Source organism: Schistocerca americana, chromosome 2, assembly GCF_021461395.2.
Source record: "Schistocerca americana isolate TAMUIC-IGC-003095 chromosome 2, iqSchAmer2.1, whole genome shotgun sequence".
Lineage (NCBI taxonomy): Eukaryota > Metazoa > Arthropoda > Insecta > Orthoptera > Acrididae > Schistocerca > Schistocerca americana.
In genome coordinates this window covers 849,732,482-849,757,423 of record NC_060120.1, presented here as the reverse complement: position 1 = coordinate 849,757,423, position 24,942 = coordinate 849,732,482, and the positions used below count along the sequence as shown (strand labels likewise).

Below are 24,942 nucleotides of genomic sequence, written 5' to 3'. Positions count from 1 at the left end.
ATCAAATTATCTGCCAACCTAATTTCAGTTTCCTCTTTATAAACATTGTTCCAAAAACTGTAAGTGTTGGCAACTATCACAGTTTCGTCGAATTTCATTCCATGTCCCTTGTTTAAGCAATGTTCTGCTACCACTGATTTTTCCGGCTGTTGTAGCCTCGTATGGTGGTGATGTTCCATGCACCTGTCCTCAACTGTGCAAATTGAACGGCTGATGTAAGCCTTCCCACATTGACATTCGTGTCAATATGCCATTCTTCCCAAGCCCCATATCATTTTTCACAGAACCAAGTAGTGCCCTAATCTTTTAAGGTGGACGGAACACACTCTTGATGTTAAAACTTCTTAACATTCTTCCGTATACAGTGTGTCCCCAGCATAAGGAATAAAGGCCACAGATTTATGCTATTCTTCGTGCACCTCCCGGGATAGTCCAAACACCATATCCCAAATTTTTTAGCTGGATAGATAAAAAATCTACTCACCCACAGTTCTGGGTGACTTTCCTGAAATCTACCCATTTTCCTAGACCTCTCCAGTCCTTTTCTTCATCTCTCTTCCTTCCGCTTCAACCCTTCTGCCTGAAGGAGGAGCCACTGGCTCCAAAAGCTTGCCAATTGCAACCGTTTTTTTGTTTGTGTGTTCTGCTGCTGCTTGGCGAGTAGATTTTTTCCTCTATCCGGTTAAATAAAACTCCATAGTCCGATGAATCATTTTCCTTAAAAACAGACACAAAATGGGCAATTTCTTGGGTTAAACTATCCTTCTCAGAAATAGCGTATGCTCTGTGTACCGGAGTCCTAAGGATGCCACTGGGTTGGTATAGTGGCTGGGAACTCTTAGCATACAGATACCGATCAGTGTGCTTTGGCTTTTAGTGAACACTGTATCCCAAAGTGATGCTATGAACTTTCAAGAGACGGAGAACGGTATATGTAAAGATTTGAGGTAAGGGTTGTGACGAAGCAAGTTGGGATGTAGTTTTGCCATCTGCCTCCTTAAAATTCATTTTTTCATGTCTGACTAATTACCATTAATATACATGAGTATAATCAACATTTTCATAAAAGAGAAAGGTTGGTCCTCAGTTTTAAAGAATATAGCACCAGATCTAATTTCATTCTTAGTTTTGTGTATGTCAGAAATTTCCTAATTTATTTTGACTATTCCTAGTTAATAATTTTGTTAGAGGATGAAATCCGTGATTGTTTCGTAACTTAAATTTTATTGTTGACATTTAAACAAATATAAGTTCTGTACTAATTGTAAGCATTTGGAAAAACAACTAATAGGATTCTTAAAGTATTTATTTGGCTCTATTTGAAAACATGTTAGTAAGGCCAGCCCTTAATTAATTCCAAAGTAATTACCGTTTCTGTCCAAAGTATTGTTTGCATTACTGTATCTGTTAGTTTCATCATTTAAACAAATAATTCAGCCCAACTCCTGTAGTAGAAGAAACTTTTAAAAAGATGGAGTTTTTTGATGTAGTCAGTTAATTTAATGAGTTAAATTTTAATTGCAATTTCTGTAAATTAAACATCAAACAATGTGTAGTTTCAGTGCCTATTATTGTGATGATATATAAGGGCACTGGTGTTGGTTAGAACAACCACATTGGATCAACGCAACTGTGAAATAAGTGTAACACAATTAGGCTGTGTGTTAAAACGATGACAGTGTCTGTTCCATGTATACCTTTTTATTCTTAAAGAACTGTGAACTGTGTGGTTAGGTTTTTACTGCTCATAGATGTTCAACAGTAAACTATTGTAGTAGTATTTGGATGTTTGTCTGCAACCTATTAATGAGGCTTATCGGAAGTTAAACATTAATTAACTGGTTATATAACTGTAATATTGGGGGGGGGGGGGGGGGGGGTTGTGGTTAGTGAAAGTAAAGAACTGTGAAACCCAACTGTTCAAATGTCAGCTACACCATTTACTGTAGTCAGTGTTGAGCTTCCACCCTACATTTTTCAGCGAGTATCAGAACGCAGTACATCAACAATGAAGAAATAAAGCAGACAGATGTCACAGGGTCCCTGCTCTGGCAATGACCTAGTCAAAAGTTGTAAGCGTAAATCGTTCTGATACCCCTTGACACGAAATACATCTACCTAGACTGTTCTTGCTAAGATTGTAGGGTAAGAAACTTTTCAGAGGTGGTATAGTATGGACTAAAACATGAAAAAAAAAACTGTTAAACTTGGGCTCTAAAATAGATACCTTAAGAGCTATGAGTACTTGTTCATCTCTGTTATTGTGAAACACATCTCTTCTACTGAACAAGTGGCCATAACTCTTTAAGAGTATGTTAGAGGCCATGTTCATGGACTTTTTTTTTCTTTCTTAGTTGCTCCATACTACCTCCTGCAAAGATTTGGAAACCAGTAGAACTTGCAATAGATGAGACGTGTTTCACAGTAAAATGAACAATTGCTCATGCCTCTTAAGCTATGCACTGTACAGCTGGTCTATATTAACACCTCTGAAAGTTGCCTACCCTGTAATCTTAAGGTCTGGCCTCAAAGAACGCAGTCTGTGACCTTGAGTTGCAACGGCCAGGCCACGTTGTTGAAATGCATGTCGTTGCATAGTGTCAGTCTCACAGAGGGCAGTGTTGCCACCACAGCAACTGGCCAGCCACTACTGCGACCTCCAGTCTGTCTAAAAATACAGATTCGCCATTGCAGGCAGCAGCTGTGAGCATGTACAGCCACATTTTTTGCTGTGTTCTCACACCAACAGGTACAGCTGAGCCAGTAGTGGCAGCAGGCAGGTTTGTCATATCGGTGTGCTTGCAGTGCACTCTGTGAAAATCACACAAACAGGAAGACTTATCGAACAGCTGAGGAAGTATAACTTCTTGTATGACACAGGTGATGCAGATTATAAGAACATTTTGAAGAAGGCTGAAGCATATAGGAATATAGCTGCTAAACTGGTTCAGAATGGTAAATATTTTTGCAAAAAGTTTAATTTTCACCCATGCAATAAGTTACATAAAATGAAGTACAGTATGCTGTTAAGCACTGGATATTACATCTTAAAGCATCTGAAAGATATTACAGCAAGTATGTAAGCAACTGTGTGATCAAAATGGAAAGCAAGACATAGAAAATTGAACTTCATGTAAGGCAATTACATGTCCCATTCAAACGAAAATTAATTGTCTAGCCTCATATGGTGTACCCGATGTCAAAACAAATTATTTCCATGCTTGTTTCTAACACTAACAACCGAATATGTTATTCCATACACGTGTTTTATAATACGATTTAAAGCAGTGGCTCCTGTCCTATGCGAAATTGTATGCTTAACATTTGCAATCAGTAAATAATTTATCTACTTAAAATTTAACAAAGTGCCAGGTCCCAATGGAATCCATATCAGATTTTATATTGCTGTTGAGTTAGCGCCACTGTTAACTGTAATCTGTCTTAGACCCCTCTAACAAAAAACTGAGCCCAGTAACTGGAAGGAAGTATATATCACATCCGTCTACAAGAAGGGTACAAAAGTGATCCACAAAACTACCGTCTAACATCCTTCACATAAATTTGTTGTACCTTAGAACACCTTCTGAGCTCAAACGTAAAGAGATATCTCGAAGAGAATGAACCTCTCTATGCCAACCACCATGGGTTTTGAAAACAACAATCTTGTGAAACCTAACTCACACTTTTCTCACATGACGTACTGAAAGCCAAAAATAAAAGTAGTCAGGTAGATGTAGTATTTTTTGATTTCCAAAGAGCATTGGACTCAGTATCACACCAATGTTTATCATCAAAAGTATGATCGTATGGGGTATCAAGTGCAATTTGTGATGGCATTGAGGAGTTTTAGTTAGCGAAGATGCAGCAAGCTGTCTTGGATGGAGAGTCATCAAGAGATGTTGACGTAAATTCGGGTGTAGCCCAGGAAGTGTGTTGAGACCCTTGCTACTCATGTTTGTATTTATTGCCTTACGAACAATATTAATTGTAGTCTCATATTTTTGCAGATGATGCAGTTATCAATAATTAAGTACTGTCTGAAAGAAACTGCCTAAATATTCATTGAGGCATTGCTAAAATTTCAATGTCGTGCATACATTGATAACTTGCTTTAAAAGTTCAAAAATGTAAAATTGTGCTCTTCACAAAACGAAAAAACAAAGTATTCTGTGACAGCAATATCAACGAGTCACAGTTGGAATCAGCCAAATCGTACAAATACCTGGTTGTAATACTTTGCAGGGATATGAAATGGAATGATCACCTAGATTCGGGGCAGTGCAGGTTTCAGACTTCAGTTTATTGGTAGAATCCTGGGGAAATATAATCAGTCTTCAAAGACGATTGCTTACAAATCACTCAACAGACCCATCCTAGAATGTTGCTCAAGTGTGTGGGACCCATACCAAACAGGACTAACAGGGGATATTGAATGTATACAGAGAAGGGCAGCATGAATGGTCACAGGTTGGTTTGACCTGAGGGAGTATCACTGAGGTGTTGAAAGAATTCAACTGTCATATACTTCAAGATACATGTAAACTAGCCCGAGAAAGCTTGTTTACAAATTTTCAAGAACCAGCTTGAAATGATGACCCTTAGGAATATACCCCTACACTATGCTCCCGTGTGGCTCATATGAGCAAGGTTAGAATAATCACAGCACAAGAGAGGCATTTAAACAGTCAGTTTTTCTGCACTCCATATGTGAATAGAAACGGAAAAAGCCAGTACAACTGGTACAATAGGACATACCCACTACCCCACACACCAGGGAGATTTGCAGAATGTAGATGTAGATGTATAATTATCTCTGGATGCACAAAAAGAGAAATTAGATCTTGGATACAGTTTAACAGAGGTTGGTTCTCTTTCATTCAGATGTAATATTGTAGTAGTCTGTGAAACTACCCATTATTGAAAATGCTACATAGCTAGCTCTGCAGTTAACTGCATTTTGAGATATTAGAAAGAATATCTCTGTGGCTACGATAGGCTCAGCTTGGCAAAAATAGTATTGGAAAGTAGGTATCACAGTAACTGTAACAAGCATCGACAAAATAGAACATGCCGTCATCAAGTTATAATGTGGAACTATAAGATATTCAGACAGCTTCTGGTATGCGAGTATAGGGTTGTATAGACAGAATCAAATAGGGTGAATACTAGAGTAATTAATAAGAAAATGGGAATGCTCCCTCACTTTAAATATTTGTTTCGAAAAGAAAAAAGACTGGTTTTCATCTTTCATATTTTTCCTAATACTGTTAATATGTATGTGTAACATTCCATGTAACTTATGAATACAATCCTTATCTTTTTTACAGTTTTTACTCCATTCTTAATGAGTGATATTCTTTTTTTGTTTGCAATTTTCAGGAATATGAGATAGCTGATAGAGCAATCAGATCGGATCTGCTTTCCATGGAGAGATTATTGGTACATACAATATATGTAAGGACACGCAGTAGGCTGTCTGAGCTTAAGCAGGAGTTACAGACCATGTTGAAGGATGTGGAATGTAAGTGTTTCCTAAATTAAGTGTAATTGTCTCTAAAGAAAATGAGTATGATATTGTCTGCAATGTTTTAGATTATCTGTAATTCCTTACTAGATTATGAAGTCTAATGCTCACAATGAAAAAGCAAAACTAAGAGTACATTGACTAATATTAAGATGTGAGGGTTCTGAGAAGCAGTGACACGTATGGGATGAGAGTAATTACTAATATGTAACAGACTGCAGAAATGTGAAATATTTTTGAGTGTCTTCATCCAGTAACTTTCTTTTATACAAGTCAGCAAGATAGATTGGCCGTACATTTCCACTGGTTTAATGATGGTTTTGCATACGTAAGGAATGAAGATTAATATATCTGTCTTCACATATATCAAAATTGTACCTTTTTAACAACTTTTCCGACTTTTGTTACACCAGTGTTGAGAGATATGACTTCACATGATATATGTTGCATACTTGTGTTTAATATTATGTGGTTGTGGGTCTAATTAATTGTAAATACCCCATTTATCCATAGTTACCCATGATATCAATGGGGAATCGTGGGATTGTGGGACACGAATTATTAACCCTATGTTCACCACCAAAATGGACCTCTGGTCAAATAGGACTTGAGTATCACACCAGAGCTGTACTTTATTCAGTTTTGCAATATTTCCTCCAATCTCATCTAGCGCCCCCCCCCCCCCCCCCCCACCCAAAAAAAAACACACACACACACACACACACACACACACACACACACACACACAAAATCTTTCAATCTAGCTCCTCAATTTTCATCTCTACACTCATTTAGTTCGGACAAGTTGCAGAGCACAGCACCCCCTTCAGCACTGCAACAGGATCTTTATTGCTATTGATGTCACAGTACGCTTTCTGTTCCTCGCACATACCAATCAATGGGAAGTGGTCAAGGACTTGCTTACAAGTGATTACTTCCTGATCTGGATTGACCTGCCAGACAGAGTTGTAGCTGAAAGAAAGCTGCTATGATGGGTGCTCAGTAGAGCAGACTGAACACTTTACAGCCAACATACCATGTTTGTACTCTGTTGTAGTATCCAGTAGTGGGTGGATCATATTATAACAGTGATCTATCACACCACAGTCTTCAGGACAGCTGAAGAGGCAGCCTGATTCTTGGCGGATCGATAAATGTTGCTCTGTATTTTAGGACCAGGAAGGGCAACTCTGCATAAGTTCAAGTGCCAGCCAACTGCAGAGAACCTTGCAGCCTTTGGGTAGTGAGAGCAAAATGTTGCTGAATTATTAGAGACAGCAAAAAGAGATCATGGCAACAGTGTCTGGCCACTAAAAGTAAAGGAGACTTATCAGGAGGATTTGTGGGAGAGGAGGGAGGTGCCCAGTGACTTTTGGTTGTTTTTAAAAGTTTAATATCTGGTACAGCACTGTAAATTTGTTCATATATAAATATGCTGGAGGCGTATCAGTTAAGATTGGAAGAATTTTGAGGAATTTTAACATTAAGTGTGTGTTCCGTCCACTTTCTAAGATTAGGCCACTACTAGACTCTGTGAAAGATGATTTGGGGCTTAGGGAAACCTGTGTATACAAAATTCCTTGTCAATGTGGGAAGGCTTACATTGGCCATTCGATTCTCGCAGTTTGACAGATGTGTTGAAAATCTCTGACATGCGAGGCTACAACAGCCAAAAAATCGGCAGTAGCAGAACACTGCTCAAATGAGGGACACAGTATTAAATTTAACGAAACTGTTATAGTTGCCAACACTTTTTGTTTTTGGAACAGTGTCTATAAAGAGGCAATCAAAATTAGGTTTACGGATAATTGAATTAACAGAACAATGGGTTTCCTCTTAGCACGAGGTGGAATCCTGTCCCATTGCACATCAAAACAGAACGTTCTTTGGTGCAGCCAGTCTGAGTGTTCAAAAATCATCCCTGTGTGCGGTATATCATTGCCGCTTGTGTTCTACTAAGGGTGGTGCCACCTGCCCAGTATTGGAGGTAAGCAACCATTATGGGCGGCACATGCGCCGTGTATGGTATGATGGTGTATATAGGACATGGATTTGCAGCCTGGTGTCAGTTCTCAGCGGCACTCATCATCAGAAGCAGCATTCTCCTGAAGATGACGACCAGTTGGATTGCCAAAGTATCAAATTGAATTGATTTTAGGATCTGGTAGCATACACTAAGAGACTTTCAAAATGAACGGTCACTTTTTAATATGGTTTTATTAGGTCAGTTTCTTGTCTGTTTGTTTTGGTACAAATTTTGCAATTGATTTTAAACTAGTTTTCCGATAAACTAGAAACTTGAAACTTTCAACACAGCTCAGAACTGGATGATACTGTACTATTAACTTGCTTTTGAGTCTGGTATTTGGTGGGAGGGTACTTTGTTTTTCTGTCTGTCTTTGTCTCTTAGGTATAAATTTCATAGTGATTTTAAACTAACTTCCCAATAAGGTAAAGACTTGAAACTTCCAACTTAACTCAGAACTGGATGACAATGCAGTATTAACTTTCTTTCTTTTTTGGTGTGTGGCAGAGAATAGGTACTTGGTGTAAGTACTGGATGACACTGCACTATTAATTCGCTCTCGAATCTGGTGTGTGGTGGAGAGTACTTTGTTTTCAAGTCGGCCTGTCTTTCGGTACAAATTTTGCAACTGATTATAAACTAATTTCCTGATAAGCTGTAGACTTGAAACTTTCAACTTAGCTCAGAACTGGATGACAATGCAATATTGACTCGCTTTATTTTTGGTGTGTAATGGAGAGTAGGTGCTAGGGGTACGATGGCTATTTCCCTGTTTTCTTATTCCAGTCACGAATGTTTTGCACTTAAGGACAATTGCTGCTAAGCTTCCCTGTCAGCTCGATTCACTCAAGATTTTACATTTATGGTCTTCTTGCGATATACGCCTATGAGGAAGCAATATATTGGCTGACTCATTTGAAGAGAAACTTGAAGTTTACCACATGTCCTGCTGTGATCTCATCAAAATGTTTGAAACCTGATGAAAAATTTCACACACACAAGTCTAAAAAGCAGGAAATAACTATTTAAATAGGAAAACTGTTGAATATAATATGGTTTTAAAACAGACTAATAAATATTAAATTATCTCTCCTAACGCCATACAGATGGTCCTGAAAATTTGTGCTTGTGAATTTGTAATAGCTATGATCCTACCTGTAAGACTGAAAACGTGGCCGTACGTATGCAGCCGGTGACATAGTTAATATACCTTTCACACAAATAAATGGCTGAATATTCAAATGACTTAGCATTTGTGGACATCATCACATATTACCTGTAAAACGAAATTCAACCTGTCACTAAAATGAGGCAAGGTTCTTTTCTTCTTCTTCTTCTTGTATCCTGACGGGAACCATTGCACTCAACTTTGCACCACCAACTAGGGTTGCAATATGTCTGCATTTCCCTGGATTAGGATTTCCCCCTAGTTTTGAGGGTGTACAGAGGCGTGGCGAGGGATTTTTATACAAGTGTCTGAGGTAAACCTGGACCTTTTCTCATGCCTGTGGAGATTTGACTGAGTGGAAATAGACTATAATAAACCATAGCTGACCTAACAATAGATAGTTTCTTCATTTTAGTCTATTAAAAATGCAGTGACAATCATACTTAGCCGCTCTCCTATGCGTATACAGTATATTCCAAAACAGTCTTTACAACTTTGATCACATATGTTTTAGAAATGGGAATAGGCAGAAAGGTCCAGTTTGCAGCTAATTGTTCACGCACACCTGAAGCTGTTTTTTCTTATTTTCCGTGGTTAGTTAATGACAGACCACTCACCAGTAGTTGGCACAGCATGTGGAATTGTTTGTGCAGACCAGATCTGACACCCAGGTCCTGTGGAACCCCATTACATGTTTTTCTTTGTGTGGGACTTGCACGAGCTGTGAGCTGGCATCAGAGCAACAATAGCGCACTTTAATAAGGATATTCTATGCCAGACATGGAACGGGAATATCACTTACATAACATGTGTGCTACAGACAACACGTGCATTTCAGACGGCTATCCGTCCCCCCCCCCCCCCCCCCCCCCCTTTTTTTTTTTTTTTTTTTTTTTTTTTGTGACAGCCACGATTTTTCTAGCTCTGTCCTGAATTTTTCAAAAGTAATTCGGGACATCTATTTGTTTTGGATTTAACGATTATGAAACAATTTATTCTGGATTGTATGTTCATTTCACCTGTATCTGTATGCTGTTACTGAAAGGGTATTTTCCCACCTGACTAATGCATGGAACAGTGAAAAAGCACAGTTTGTTGTAGAAACTATAAAGCCAGTGTTAGTGACTAGAGTGAATTATGGTGGAAGTTCAGTTGAAATTCAGCAATGAAAAATCCAGGATGGAATGTAACAATACATGAATAGGATAATTGCTACCCACCGTATAGTCGAAATGCTGAGTTGCAGATAGGCACAACAGGAAGACTGTCAGAAAATGAGCTTTTGGCCAAGGAAGCCTTCTTCTTAGAAGAAAGTAATAAAATATAGATTACCGTACTTTTTGTAACAAATTTAAGTGATAGTTGCATTTGTTATGTTCAATTCAAACTTTTTTGTAATACCAAAATTTTTTGTGTGTCCCAAATTTGGCTCTAGAAAGTATGGTCACCTTAACACACTGGACTTTGTTAAGCGGCTACTAGAACCTTAGGTGTACATGAACATTATACCGTAAACCGCGTTTTTATGCCTATCCGCATTTCCAAAATATATGTGATCAAAGTTGTAAAGACAATTTTGGAACACCCTGTATTTTCCATACTTCTTTATTGAGACAATGAGAAGCCACCCACCAACAATGGGCGATTGCGTACACCACGACAATGCCCCACGCACCAGACAACTGAGTATGCTTAATTCACTTGCTTTCTACTCGTGGAGCTGTATAGAAGTGATTTCATTTACGTTCATTTTCCTTACTGCAGATTAGTACCACATCTGAATGTAAATGCCTCTATAACGCACTTTCACAAAACCTTGTTACCCTCATGTGTGATTTATATCTGCTGATTGGTAGGATGCATGCCCTTGCTGGCATTGTTAGCACTGAAACATAAGAGAGGAAACATTCCCTCCTCTTGTGTCCCTGCTCCCCATGGAACATCATGGCCACTGGCCAAGTTATCGTCTACAGACTGTTTGTGTACAGGAAAATAATCCGATTTGACCCACATGTCCAGGATTTTTGAAGTTTTCATCCGTGGTCGACAATTTAAGTGATGGCAGACCAAGTGATGTATAAGGTTAATTAGTCACTTGTGAATGGCACCTGGCCCAGATTAATCCACTGTAGTATGTGAATCAATTTTAAATGAGGTAAAGAAAAATTACTCCATTCAGTTCATAACTAAATGAACATGTATGCCGATTATGTTAACTTTGGCATACCCCTGAGATATGTCCTTACTTAGGATCACCCTCTGTCAGTATAATGTAGCACTGCTTTAGTTCAGTTAATTAAAGTATTGCTGGCTGGTTTCACTCAGAAGAATGAATGGATAGCTTAGTCAGCTAAAACACTAAGGAGTGATTCCAGTTAAAAGAAAGAGTACATGGTTCAACTGACAGAAAAACTACTGATTGTTTTCACTGGAAAAGAGGGAATGAACAATTCTTTCAACATGCTAAGCTACAACAGTGTTGCATCTGTTCATTTGATTGCTCCCAGTGACTGCTTTCACTCAACAAAAATAAATGAATAATAATCCAACCAACAAGGAAAACTACAACCTACTGACACAATAGTTTTCATTCAGTTGCTCCCACATACTAGTTTCATTCAAAAGAACGGATGAATAATTCAACTGATACGTATAACTGCAACTGAATGAGTTGATTGTTTTCCAACAACCAAAAAAATCAAGTGTTTTCATTTGGTTGTTCCCATCACTACCTTTTATTTAAAAATGCTGGATGTGGTGCCCCATCAAGGAATTCGGCTGACCACTGGGCCCTTTGGAACAGCCCCATATGAAGCCTCTGTGTTGAGGCTGGTGAACCGTCATTTCACATTGGGTGACGACACCTCATGGTGTGACAGGCCTGTAGAACAGTGTCCATACCAAACACAGCTGCATACAATACCAGTGCTCGGCCACCGATGGAAAGGCGTTTTTGCCATTGAAAGAACCAACGAGGTCCTATGGGATCCCTGCAGAGGATTGCCTTTAGAGATGGGTGTGACTGATTTAAATGTTTTACACTAAGGTTGGAGCAGATATCCACCTTAGTTACCACAGTGGCCCAGAAGTATTTTATATATGATAAATTTTAGGAAAGATAGAGTTTAGTTTTCAGTTTTTGTTTTTTAAGTTTTAAATAGGCAACAGAGTTTTAAAAGTTGTGTACACTGTTGGCCCCAAACAAGGACACTTCCTTGAGTGCCCAGTAATGTTCCCTGACAGTGTGTACAGTGCTTGCCTTCCCTGTGAACATACCGTATTTACTGAAGAACTCCTTGTGATTGTGAACGCACTAGATGAGATGTATCCGGGGCAAACAATTTCTCATCACCTCAGATACTCTTAGTGCCCAGAGAAAATAGGCTAGCTTGCACATGATCAACTGTGGGGGGTGGGGGGAGGAAGTGAGTATTTTTTTGCTGTGTAGCAGGGCATGTGGGAATTCGGGGAAATGAACAGGGAGACAAACCTGGTAAGGAAGCCTGCAGCAAACGTAATGAAAGTTTGCTGTTGCCCTGCAGGCGTCATTTCGCTGGTGAGTCAGAGATCCATGCACATGTAGGAGAAGGGTGACAGTAACAGACAGTAACATGTGGTTGGTGAAGCCAGCTAGCTGGCCATGGCATTACTCCTGCAGTTCATGCCGGTGGTATGAAGTGGCCTTGATCCACCTCCAAATTGGGCACTGTTCCCTTACACACCACTTCCTACATAGGCGAGCATATCGTGTGTTGTCGTCCCCCCCCCCCCCCCCCCCCCCTCCTCCCTCCAGTCTGTGATGCCTGTGGCATGCAAATCACTGCATTTCAGAGAACAACATTAAGTAAATGAATATCATCATTTTCATACATCTTACACGATTTAAGTAGCGCATGCCAGGAAGTTCCCTGAAGGCTTGAATTTTATAATATTGAATTGGTATTTGGAGTGACATCTCATGGCAATATGGAAGCACATAGTGATGTAACGAATATGTTTACAATCAGTGTAAATATTATATGAGAATCATGTGTGTGTACACGTGTGAGTGACTCAGTATGTATCAGAGGCTGACTGAGGCGACAAGAAATAAGAAAAAACACACATGATCTATATGTTTAGCTTATGATACAGCAATTCTATTGTGACACTTAGTATGCACTATGATGCATTGTTGAGACTCATTGCTGCAGTTCTTTGTCATGGACACTTTATGGCAGATTTCTCACCAAGTCTCGTAAAGAATCATATCCACATCTAGGTTTGATTCAAGGAAAGCAGAAAGTTAAAAGTTGAGTCATGTGCTGGGCTGCTGAAAGAACATGCTGCGTGTAAACAAAGCAAAGTTTCTGAAGTAGTTTTTTGGAAATCAGTTTACTTGAAGTGTAAATAATAAAACACCACATATTTTTAATTCACGTGTTTTTTGCTTCACAGTTGTTCTCATAAGATTGCAGGGAAACTGTTGGCTAAAAATGTTTGATTATTTCAAAATGTAAGTTTCACATCACAGTCTGTTGTTTAAGTGCTTACCTGTTCGTTATTGGTCATGTTTATTACAATATTTCAAAGTTGAGTAATGTACTGCCTGTTATTCGAAGAATTTGCCGTGAATTAAGAGTGTGAATTGCCATTGCTGACCTGAGGCAAGCAGAAATTGGCAGACTGAAATTGTCATCATATTTCAAAATATGTCCTGTAATAATCTGTAGAAGTATTTCGAAATCTTGTGTGTTCATCCACAAGATATTTCTGAATCCCATTCACAAAGATTGTGCCCACAATATTTAAAAGCCGTAAATTTCTATCTCGTCAGTGGAAATTTAGTTACCAGTCTTCTGTATAATTTGAAAGTGCCCAAACAGATAATATCTTTCACCCTATCATGGAAAGAATTGTGTTTGTTTTTGTTCGAGGAAAGCTGAAAGTTGAATTATCTGCTGTGGTGCTGCAAAACTTTCGTTAAATAAGTGAAACAAGGCTACATCCCAGGCTGAAGTAGATTTACAGAAAATATTTCCTTTATGCATAAATACAGTTAAAGTCTAATTACACGCATAAAAAAAAGTTTTGCACCACCTCAGTTCCAAGTGTTCTGGTACCTGTACAGAAAATTGGAATAGAGATCAACACAAACATCATTTCTACCCATTTTATTGCTCATGAGAACCACACACTGCATTTTGTACCACCATACAGCGAGACCTTCAGAGGTGGTGGTCCAGATTTCTGTACGCACCGGTACCTTTAATACCCAGCAGCAAGTCCTCTTGCCTTGATGCATGCCTGTATTCATCATGGTATACTATCCACAAGTTCAGCAAGGCACTATTGGCCCAGAATGTCCCACTCCTCAATGGTGATTTGGTGTAGATCCCTCAGAGTGGCTGGTGGTTCACGTCATCCATAAACAGCCCTTTCCAATCTATGCCAGGCATGTTTGATAGGGTTCACGTCTGGAGAACATGCTGGCCATTCTAATCGAGCGATTTCGTTATCTTGAAGAAAGTAACAAGATGTGCATGAAAGGGGTGCGGATTGTCGACCGTGAAGACGAATGCCTCGCCAATATGGTTGCAATATTAGTCGGAGGATGGCATTCATGTATCGTACAGCCATTATGACATCTTCCATGACCACCAGCAGTGTACATCGGCCCCACATAATACCACCCCGAAACCGGCGGGGAACCTCCATCTTGCTGCACTCTTTGGACAGTGTATCTAAGGCATTCAGCCTGACCAGATTGCCTCCAAACATGTCTCCGATGATTGTCTGGTTGAAGGAATATGTGACACTCATCACTGAAGAGAGCATGATGTCAATCCTGAGCGGTCCATTCGGCATTTTGTTGGGCCCATCTGTACCGTACTGCATGGTGTCGTGGTTGCAAAGATGGACATCGCCATAGATGTCAGGAGTGAAGTTGCGCATCATGCAGCCTATTGCACACAGTTTGAGTTGTAACAACGCCCTTTAGCTGCACGAAAAGCATTATTCAACATGATGGCATTGCTGTTAGGGATCCTCCAATCCATAATCCGTAGGTAGCGGTCATCTACTGCAGTAGTAGCCCTTGGGCGGCCTGAGCGAGACATGTCGTCGACAGTTCCTGTCTCTCTGTACCTCCTCCATGTCCGAACAACATCGCTCTGGTTCACTCTGAGACACCTGGACAGAACCGCGGTATTGACCGTCAAGGCATGGTGGAACTACAGACAACATGAGCCGTGTACCTCCTTCCTGGTGGAATGACTGGAGCTAATCGGCTGTCGAACCCCCTCTGTCCAATAGGCACTGCTCGTGCATGGTTGTTTACATCTTTGGGCAGGTTTAGTGACATCTCTGAACTGTCAAAGGGAACTGTGTCTGTGATACAATATCCACCATCAACATCTTATCTTCAGGAGTTCTGGGAACCGGGGTGATGCAGAACGTTTTTTGATGTGTGTATAAGACATTTGTCATTGGACATGCTTTACACCCGTGTTACAACTTGCCTGCGATATATTGAGAGTGAACCGTTTAATGACAAACTCCACATGGAAGTTTAGGAAGAACCGTAATGCAATATTATACATAGTGTACTAAACTGTACTTAAAATTAAAGAACATTAGAAGTGAAACACTTCAGAAAACTATCAAATAGGGTATCGCAGTTAGACAAAGTTCACTCAAATGTTGATCAAATAATAAAACAAGTTTCAATATGATGTATAAAGTACAGTATTAAATACAGTATGATAATTTACAACACTGCCTCAAGCTACACTACGTCATTTCACGCAATTTATGTAGTGCGTATTTTTTTATGCTCATTATATGCTACAACTCGATTAGGTTTGGTTTGGTTCACTTTGTCGCTCAATCTACGTAATCACTTTATCTATATTAGCCAATGTTTTATGTGTATTGGGAACATCTTCTATACTTTCTTCTTCAGCTTCATCACCCTCATTTTCAACTGCTTCGCTACTCTCATTTCAAACGACGTCAATGATGATGTTCTTGTCACCTTTGATCTTCAGGATTGGTTCTTTGTTGTCGGCAGCCCCCAACAGTTTAAGTCTTCAAGATCGATATTGCACTGTAGAACATAATGTCACTACAGAATTCATCTGTTGCATTCTCTTTAGTGGAACACTTTTTCCAGCAATTCCTAACAGCGGTCAGACTTATGCTTTGCCATGCCAGATCTACTGAATACCAGGGTATGTACAACTCAGGGAAGCCAGACAAAACATGGGAAAAACCTGGGAATTTTTAGAATTCCAAACATTTTTCATTGTTTTAGTTTTTAGTTAAACTTCTGTAAATTTGATTGGTAAAAACGGATACTTTAACAAGGAATTTTGCTTTAAGATGAAGACTACACAATGCTTCGTAACAACAAACTGCTTTCGGTGAACATGACGTCACATCTGTTCACAGTTTAGTTTGGTTTGAGCAGTTGCCAACAGGCTCACATGCATGCACAGAGCTGAAGTCGTGTATGAGCAGCACCTTCTCCCACTTCTGGCTGCTTGAAGTGCGACTGTTAGCTGTATGAACAGTACCAGCAAGCACCAGATGCAACCCGGGAAAATTTATCTGGCTCACCCAAGCTGCCAGATTCATACATGCACAGAGTGTTCTGACTTTTAGTGCATGGTAGTCTCCTTGTGACCCGTGTTTATATTTTGTGACTTGCTGTTTTCTCTTAGTTTACAGCTCTCGCATCAAATGAAAACAAAACGGATTTCTGTGGCTGGGAGCTATCTAGTGAATTAAAATACATTCAAATAATAATGGAAGACTAAAATATGTTACTAGTTTCCGTTCTCAGATTTTATTTCCACGTTATAAGCAATCAAGCATTAATTGTCTTGCAGAACAGTGAAGTTATATTTGTCGTTTTTCTAAAGAAATTTGGCTTTATTAATCTTTTCCGCAAAGGCAGTCAATTTATTTGAAACGAAGTGCTTCATTCCACACTGTTGGCTAGTTTCAACTGTTCGCTGAATTTCAGGTGCGTGTTTTCATCATCTGGCACATTTGGCATTATGCCATAAAATAAAGAACCAAACACGAGATAATACGGTACCGGAACTCCAAGAAAATTGGCAACCTGAAAACCACACTGAAAAGCTTAATACCAGGTATGGGTCTACTTTAGTTTGAATCTGGACATACAAGTGTGCACTTTAAGCCGAATTATGCAGTTTAGTATGGTTTACGAAATTCCGATGCTCTTGGAGTATTCTCTGATGTCCTGTTTCTTTTATGACATAATGTAAGATCTCTTATAATGCTATATACATATGAGCATATGTATATGTTCTCTTGAAGATGACTAAACGGGCAAATTTGATCAGTAGTATTGAATAAAGTGTTTTGTTTCAAATGTGTTGACAGGTTTAGAAGAATTTTACAAACCTACCTTCCATGACACACAATGTTTTTCGATCACAAGACATGTTTCAACATTTGTCCGGTATTTCCTCTAGGCTTGACATTACTTCTTAATTGGTGTCTCTTACATTTTAAATTTACGGAATGCCATTCTTTGCTAAATTATAGACTTCCAGCACACCATGCTTTATAATTGTAATGATAACTCCGTATGTCCCCTCCGAACAACATGCCACAGTGATGCACATTGTCATTCACATGATGTCCCAGTACACATGAAATTTTGAACAGAAATGCAATGAAAGGTGTATGAGCAGAGCAAACACCAAGCACAGACTTCCTACACTATTGTAGCTACGCATGCGCAGTAATACCTATTTTCTGGTGCTCTGTGGCAACTGCTCAAATGAACCTATTTCTATCAGGTCACAGGAAAATATTACGAATGGTGATTTGAGAAGTGTTACTTGCCAAAAAAAGACCAATATTATATGTAAAATCGTAGCTTCCCGTGTAGCTATACTGTATTTTAATTGAAACCATTAACTTTTCCTATTTGTGTGCCTGCACTACGTAATAGTGATGTTGCTATTTGCTGATTGCATCACGTGTCCTATGCTCTGAATATCTGCTGTTACCGACTGGTGGGATCATATGATGTGAGTTGTGATTAACTGGCAAATGTGCATCACAATCTCAATTTCAGCTTCGGAAGCTTCCGTGCTGTATTTATGCCTTCGTAATATGAAAACATGCGGTGTACGTGTTGCCATGCATCAAAGGTCTTTCCAAAACACTTTTTTTTTCTTGCTGTGTTTCATTTTCTAAAGTACTGGAAAGTTCTACGGCAGTGTATAAAACCTTTATCATTCAAAGAATTGATAAGTTTAATAACTACGGGGAAAATGTGTATTTTCATGCAGGGAAATGTGTATTTTTTACTACCGATGTGAGCAGTTCATAGTGATAATTAGTTTTCAATGGTTGTATGATGCCAGTACTCAGCAGCAGAATTAATGCTATCATGTTTTTTGGCAAAAACAAAGTTTTTATTTTTCCATATTCTGTTTGCAACGTATCAGCAGGTGGATGGGCTGGACAGTGATCAAGGATTAGTACAGCTTCTTCTCTCAGCTTAAGTGACTGCAGGTGCTTTCTCTCTGACAGAACAAACTCTTCTTGATACCGGTTGGTGAAAATGTCACATGTTGTCCAAGCATTCTTAGCATGCCTGTGGGTGAACTATAATGATGACATGTTTACATGCTTGAAACATCTCATTCTTTTTCTTTTACTTATACAGAGAGTTTCAGATGATGGTTACCCGATTTATTTGTGGCAGAGAAGAGTGTTATTCTTACTTTGACAGAATGAAGGCTTTCATGAGTGGATGACATTGATGCTGGTAAGCCTTTCAGGGTATAGGGTCTTGGTCTGTGAAACTTTTATGTTCCTAATGTTTCATCCAGAACTGCACTGGACATCTTCAGAGGCATTGCTCCTCCATTGAGTCTTGCTGACTACACATGATAAGAAGAGATGATCCTTGTCAAAAATAAAACTTAATTATCGATTTTTGTCTTGTGAAAGATGCAGACGGTTTAGCAATTCTACAGAGCTGCTGTCCGTATCTTACTAGGTTTCGCGGTCTCTTCTTTCCTGTTAAAATTATCCTTGTGTTTATATATTTCAGTGGTGTGTCTACGTAGCCATGGATAATAATTCGTTGTCGTAGGTAAAATTTTTTTTCAAAAAACTTACTTCATGATTTCCTGACTGAAGAGCATGCTCTGCTACACCCGATTAGTCTGTGTTGTCCACTCAGCCGAGAGTTTCGTGTTCCTCTAGCTGTGCAATCATGATTCTCATGGTTGGTCCAATATAAACTTTGCCAAACATACATGGAATTTTACATACCAGTTGCTGAAGGAGAAGGGAGTTTATCCTGTACAGATTGGAGTGCTTGCTATTTTCTTTGTTGGTCTAAAAACCAGTCTGCTGTTATGTTTCTGTAAACTCTCTCATCTCATGTGTTACTTTTTATTAAAAGGGAGAGAAACTGCATTTTTCCATTGTTGTTTTTCATGCTTGTCCTTTAGTCTTCCATTATGTGGTCATAGAATTCTGTTTACTTCTTTCCCCAAGTACCCATTTTGCTCAAAAGCCTGCTTTAGATGTTTCAATTTGGCATGCAGGTATTTCGATGTGCAAATCCTTTCGGCTCTATCAACAAGACGTCTAACTACACCTATCTTTTGTTGTGGATGGTAATTAGAGTTCTTATGTGGATATGTACCCATATGTGTTACTTTTCGAAAAACATTATGTTCCAAATTTCCATTGGTTTGTCTTGCAACTGAAACATCCAAGGAAGGTATTTTGTTGTCATTTTCTTTTTCCATGGCAAGCAGGATTTTTCGATTTGTTTTATTTAGAAAACCTAAGAATTCATCCACACAGCCACATGGTAAAAGAGTTATGGACAAACTCTTTGATTTTCTAAATAAAATAAATCCACAAATCCAGTTCATAATAGAAATAGAAAATGAAAACAAAACACCTTTCTTGGATGTTTTAGTTATGAGGCAGACTGGCGGAAAGTTGGAACATAAGGTTTTTCCAAAAGTTAACGCACACGGACAGATATTCACAGAAAAACTCTATAATCACCATTTACAGCAAAAGAGAGGTGTCAGTAAAAGTCTTGGCGATACAGGTGAAACAATTTGTACACCAGTAATACAAGGACACTGAATTAAAACATCTAAAGCAGGCTTTCAAGAAAAATGGCTACTTGGGGAAAGAAGTAAACAGAAGTCTATGACCAAATAGTGGAATGTTGAAGGACAAGCAGGAAAAACACCAGTGGAAGAATGCTATTTCTCTCCCTTTTATTAAAAAAGTAACAGATCAGATCAGAAAGATTTTACAGAAACATAACATTACACCATTTTTTAGACCAACAGACGAAAAGGTCAAGCACTCTCATTTGTAAAGGATAAACAGCTTTTGCTGTCAGAATGTGGAATATATAAAATTGAGTGAATGAGTGGTGAAATTTATGTTGGAACAACCAAGATAAGTGTGAATACATGACTAAAGAAATACAAAAGTGTCTGCTGGCTTGACAAAACAGACCAATCATATGTAACTCTTCAGTCAGGAAGTCACAAAATTTTATCTATGATGAAGAACTATTATCCACAGCTATGTAGAGAAGCCACTGAAATATTTAATCAGAGGGATAATTTTAATAGGAAAGAAGAGACCATGAAACTTGGCGACATGTGGACAGCAGCTCTGCAGAATTGCTAAACAGTTTTTTATCTTTGTGAAGACAACAATCAGTTTATCTTGAAGAAGAGGACAATCAATAGTTAAGTTCTATCTTTGACAAGAATCGTGTCGACCTGGATGAAACATTAGGTTCGGACACTAGGTTCAGAAGAGTTTTGTGGATCATAATATTATACCCCGTGAAGTGTTCCAGCAGTAATATTATGTCAATGTTCATTTTCAAACCCATATTATTGCCTGACTTTTTTTTTCTTATTTTTATTTATTTATTTTTTGAAATAGAGTTTTCTGGTTCAAAGCAATTGATAATAAAGCGCTATTTATCACAATTACACACGTGATGATCATTTAAATTTTCATCTACCATTACTTTGTGTAGTATTTCAGGAAACCGCAGAGCAGATTCACTGTTGCAACACCTTGCTTCTCCTACAGTGGTCGTTTTGTGAATTCCGTGGTGAGATTTTCATCTTGAAAAACATCTTTCAGAAGCTATAAAATCTGTGTTGTCATGTAAATCAAAGTGAAATTTTTCAGCTTGGGCTTAATAATTAGTACATGAAGTGGCAAACCTTCTCTTCTCTTCATTAAAAACCATCTGTAAAGGCATACATCAATTTCACTGTCTTTTCCTAGTTCAACCCTTTTTCCGTCCATTCCCACATCATTTTCAACTATGTTTACAAAGCTTCTAGGTTTATTCTCTTTTTTCTCCCATCCCCTGACTGGTCCTTCAGATACACTACACCCGAATGTTAAACTTGCTTTAGTTTCATCATTCTTCACATGATCAGTAATTTTTAGTTTATCACTCACAAAATAAGCTTTCCATTCCTGTGACTTCATAACAAGCAACAGAAGTCTAGACAGTGAATGAATAATTTATGATCCATATGGTGGTTGTGCTCATTTCATTACCAAGCACTATTGCGTTGTCACTTTGTTGTCTGTGACACAGTGTTAACCATGAGATTTGTATTCAAAGCTTCTGTCAAGCAATAATTCTGATATGTTGAGAACACAAACTGAAGGTTGAGTTTAATTATAAACATCTATTTTGGTTATTGTTTAGAGAGCGTGGAGGTTTCACCAGTAAATTATGCTGCAGAATAGCTACATCTAGTCTGTAATAAGATTTTTTCCAAGTTTATAAAATGTACCGAGAGTGCAAAAATCGTTCAGAATGGTATTTTATTTTGAGGGACATTCTTTATACTGTGTTATATCCATATGTGCAGTATATTGGGTTTCTACTGTAATTGAAAATCACTGACTTTGGATGGTTTTTTTTTTTTTTTTTTTTTTTTTTTTTTTTTTTTTTTTTTTTTTTTAATGATTGCAATCATTTGGATGCTCAAATAGGTGACTTGGACGTCCGTAATGAGTTATCCAATGGGGAAAGGGGAGTTACAGTGTAACGTGGAGTCAGAGCCACATTTTGTTTCTCCCAAATCTCCACATCATTGAGAGGGGAATGCTAGGTTAAAAGGCATAGCGAAAAAAAGACCCATCCAGAATTTGATGCCACAACCTCTTGCTTTCCTACCATGCAGACTGCCACTAGACCACCACACCAGATGTGCAGTTGGTCATGCTTGCTGCACTCTTGAGCCACGATTGCTCTCTCGAGGTGTAGCAACTGTTTGCTGGTTTAAATGGCATCATTTTCACAACTTAACTTTAATCCATTATAATTCAATCCCTACAAAACATTAATAAATAATATTATCAGAAGGAAAGTTGCCACTCACCATATTGCTGAGTCGCAGATAGTCACAACAAAAAGAGTTTCACTCTTAAAGCTTTCGGCCAATGACCTTTGTACACACGCACGGACACTCACTCAACTCACACACACGACTGCAGTCTCAGGCAACTGAAACCACACTCCACAATTGCCTGAGACTGCAGCCGCGTGTGTGTGCGCGCGCGCGTGCGCATATGTCTATTGTTGAGAAAGGCCATTGGCTGAAAGCTTTAAGTGTGAAACACTTTTTGTTGTGGCTATCTGCAACTCAGCATCTCTGCTATATGGTGAGTGGCAACTTTCCTTCTCATAACGTTGTTACATTCCAATCTGGATTTTCCATTCTTTGATAAACATTAGTAAATTGTACCCACAAACATCCCTTATGATCAGTGTAGTTATTAATCACAATTGGATCAAAATCCTCACTGCAACTAATGAGATTTCTATTTTAGCTGAAAACAATGAGTGTGATGAAGCTATTAAAATTTTGTGAAGAGTCTAGGCTCTGGCCTCAGTTTTAAGCTGAAGATTTTAGTGTGTTGCAGAGTGGCTGTCTCATGCCTTTTATTTCCACGATCAATTAACCATAGCTGTCTGCTGTAATGTTTAGCTCTTTCCACTACTTTTACTATCTAGACGACATGATTTTCACTGTGTGTATGTTTATGGGGTTGGCGGCTCTATTTCTTTCTTTTTTTCCCGGTTCAAGTTTCAATAGTTTTTTGTGACCTTTATTCACATTCATCTCATGATAAACTTTTGGTAGGGGTGCTTAACAACAACAACCACCACCACCACCACCACCACCCTCAGTACCCATCTAGCTTCTCAGTGCCCGTCCAGCTTCTTAACGCCCATCCAGCTCTTCAGTCCTCATCTAGCTCCTCAACTCTCATGTAGCTCTAATGGTAGTCTTTTTCTGATGGTTTCAATGCTGACCGTGTGTAAAATATTGATGCAGGATGTACACACTCCGTGAAAAACACAAAAATTTTTTCACCTGGAAAAAATCCAAGAATATTTTAGAATTACAGGAATTTTTCGTTGTTTTAGTTTTCACTCAAATTTTTGTAATTTTGAGGAGTAAGAACTGACACTATGACAAAGAATTTTACTATAGCCCACTACTGGAGAATAACACTGCAGCAGTAAAACATAAAAGGGAGAATAACACCAAAAAATTTTTCTTTGCAAAGAAATTGCGTCATTCACAACAAAACATATCGCACACGCAAGCATCTGCTAACAGCGGAACGAGCCAATGGCTTTAGGATGAAGACTATGCAATACTTCGTAGTAGGAAACTGCTTTTGATGAACACGAGATCACAACTGCTTACAAGTCTAACAGGTTGTGAGAAAATATTACCACTGGTGGTTTGAGAAGCATTACTTTCAAAGTAAATTTCCTTTTACATTGGATGAATTATGTTATGTGTGTGAGAGTGTGATGAATTTCTTAAATCACAGTGTTTTTGATCAGTCCCGGTTCTATGATATTTCCAAACCAGGGCAAAAACTTGACAATGGCATGCCCCCTCCCCTGAGAGTTTGACATAGGACATCAAAAAATTTTTAAAAAAATCAATTTTTCAAAAATATGTTCATTTTGTAGCACACATCTTTCACAAGAGGTTGATATATAAAACATATATGTTCGAGGAAGTGTAAGATACATTGTTCGGTCTTAAGTGTGCCAAAGTGCAGTGCCATGCCTCTTCACACAGCACTCTTTTATCGCACGTCACTGTATTTTGGTCTGTGGAATTCAAACATGTATATTTTGCAATGGAAGCCATCAAACCTGTTTTCAAGACAGTGGAAATTAAAATGTCCTGTGGTGCCTCTCCTGCTCCCAGTTGCCCGGTTTGACACCCTACCCCCTTAAAAAATTCACAGTTAATACTGGGTGGGATTATTTAGTTATTTATTTTTGTGACCGGGAGAATAAGAATCTTCAGAAAATTTGCACTTTTTATTGCCTATTAGCCAATAACTTTCTCTTTTGTGTGACATAAAATTAAATATAGGAAACATAAAACCTGTAAAGAGAAGAGACAACCAAGACAGTACACATTTCTTCTGTCTTTAGGTCCAGCATTTTTTTCTCTCTGATCTTACTACAGCTTTGCACAGTGTGCTTTCCTTTCTGTTATAAAATCTATTATGTCATCAAAGTTCGTCAAATGGTTTACTACCTGAAAAATCAAAATGTCATTTTCTAATACTGAAAAAGCTGATAATACGAATAGTACCCAACACTGGTGTGGTTTTTCGATTTGATTATGTGTAATTTGTCACTGTTTGCTAGATAAAATGAAATAGGCCTTTCTAATATGGCAGCAATTGTAACACATGCCAAATAAGTGAGACGGTTTTGGCGCAAATGGTCATTTTCGTGTACCTCATTTACATAAATAACACGACAAAACGTAATTCACGAAGTACCAATATCAAATGACAGTTAGGCTACTACAAGCAAAAAGTTTTATGTTAAGAAATAGTTTTACATTTCATCCATACACTCCAGTTTCTCAAGCAAGAGATCGAAAAGTAGTAGCAGAAAATGTTTATATAAATTTGGAATTGTCTTGTTCTTCCATATAACTCATGTGTTGTCCCTGTTTCTTCTCCTTCCTCATTCTAACAAACAGTCTTGTCATCACCAGTTTCATAACTATTCCTGCCATTGTGGAAACTTATTCTCTGGTTAACTCTACTAACACTGCCAGAATCACAGGTTCAGTTACCCGCGTTTATTCTCCGGTTAGACTTTTGTGTTTTGTA

The 24,942-nt window shown here is 38.5% G+C and overlaps 1 protein-coding gene across 1 annotated transcript in view; it reads left to right on the top strand.

Moving 5' to 3' along the window:
- Positions 1 to 24,942, top strand: part of LOC124595635 (mediator of RNA polymerase II transcription subunit 14) — a 187,136-nt gene that overhangs the window by 70,207 nt on the left and 91,987 nt on the right. Inside the window, exon 10 of the mRNA XM_047134464.1 lies at positions 5,380 to 5,521. Coding sequence (XP_046990420.1) covers positions 5,380 to 5,521 — 142 coding nt within the window. The remainder of the gene's footprint in view (positions 1 to 5,379; positions 5,522 to 24,942) is intronic.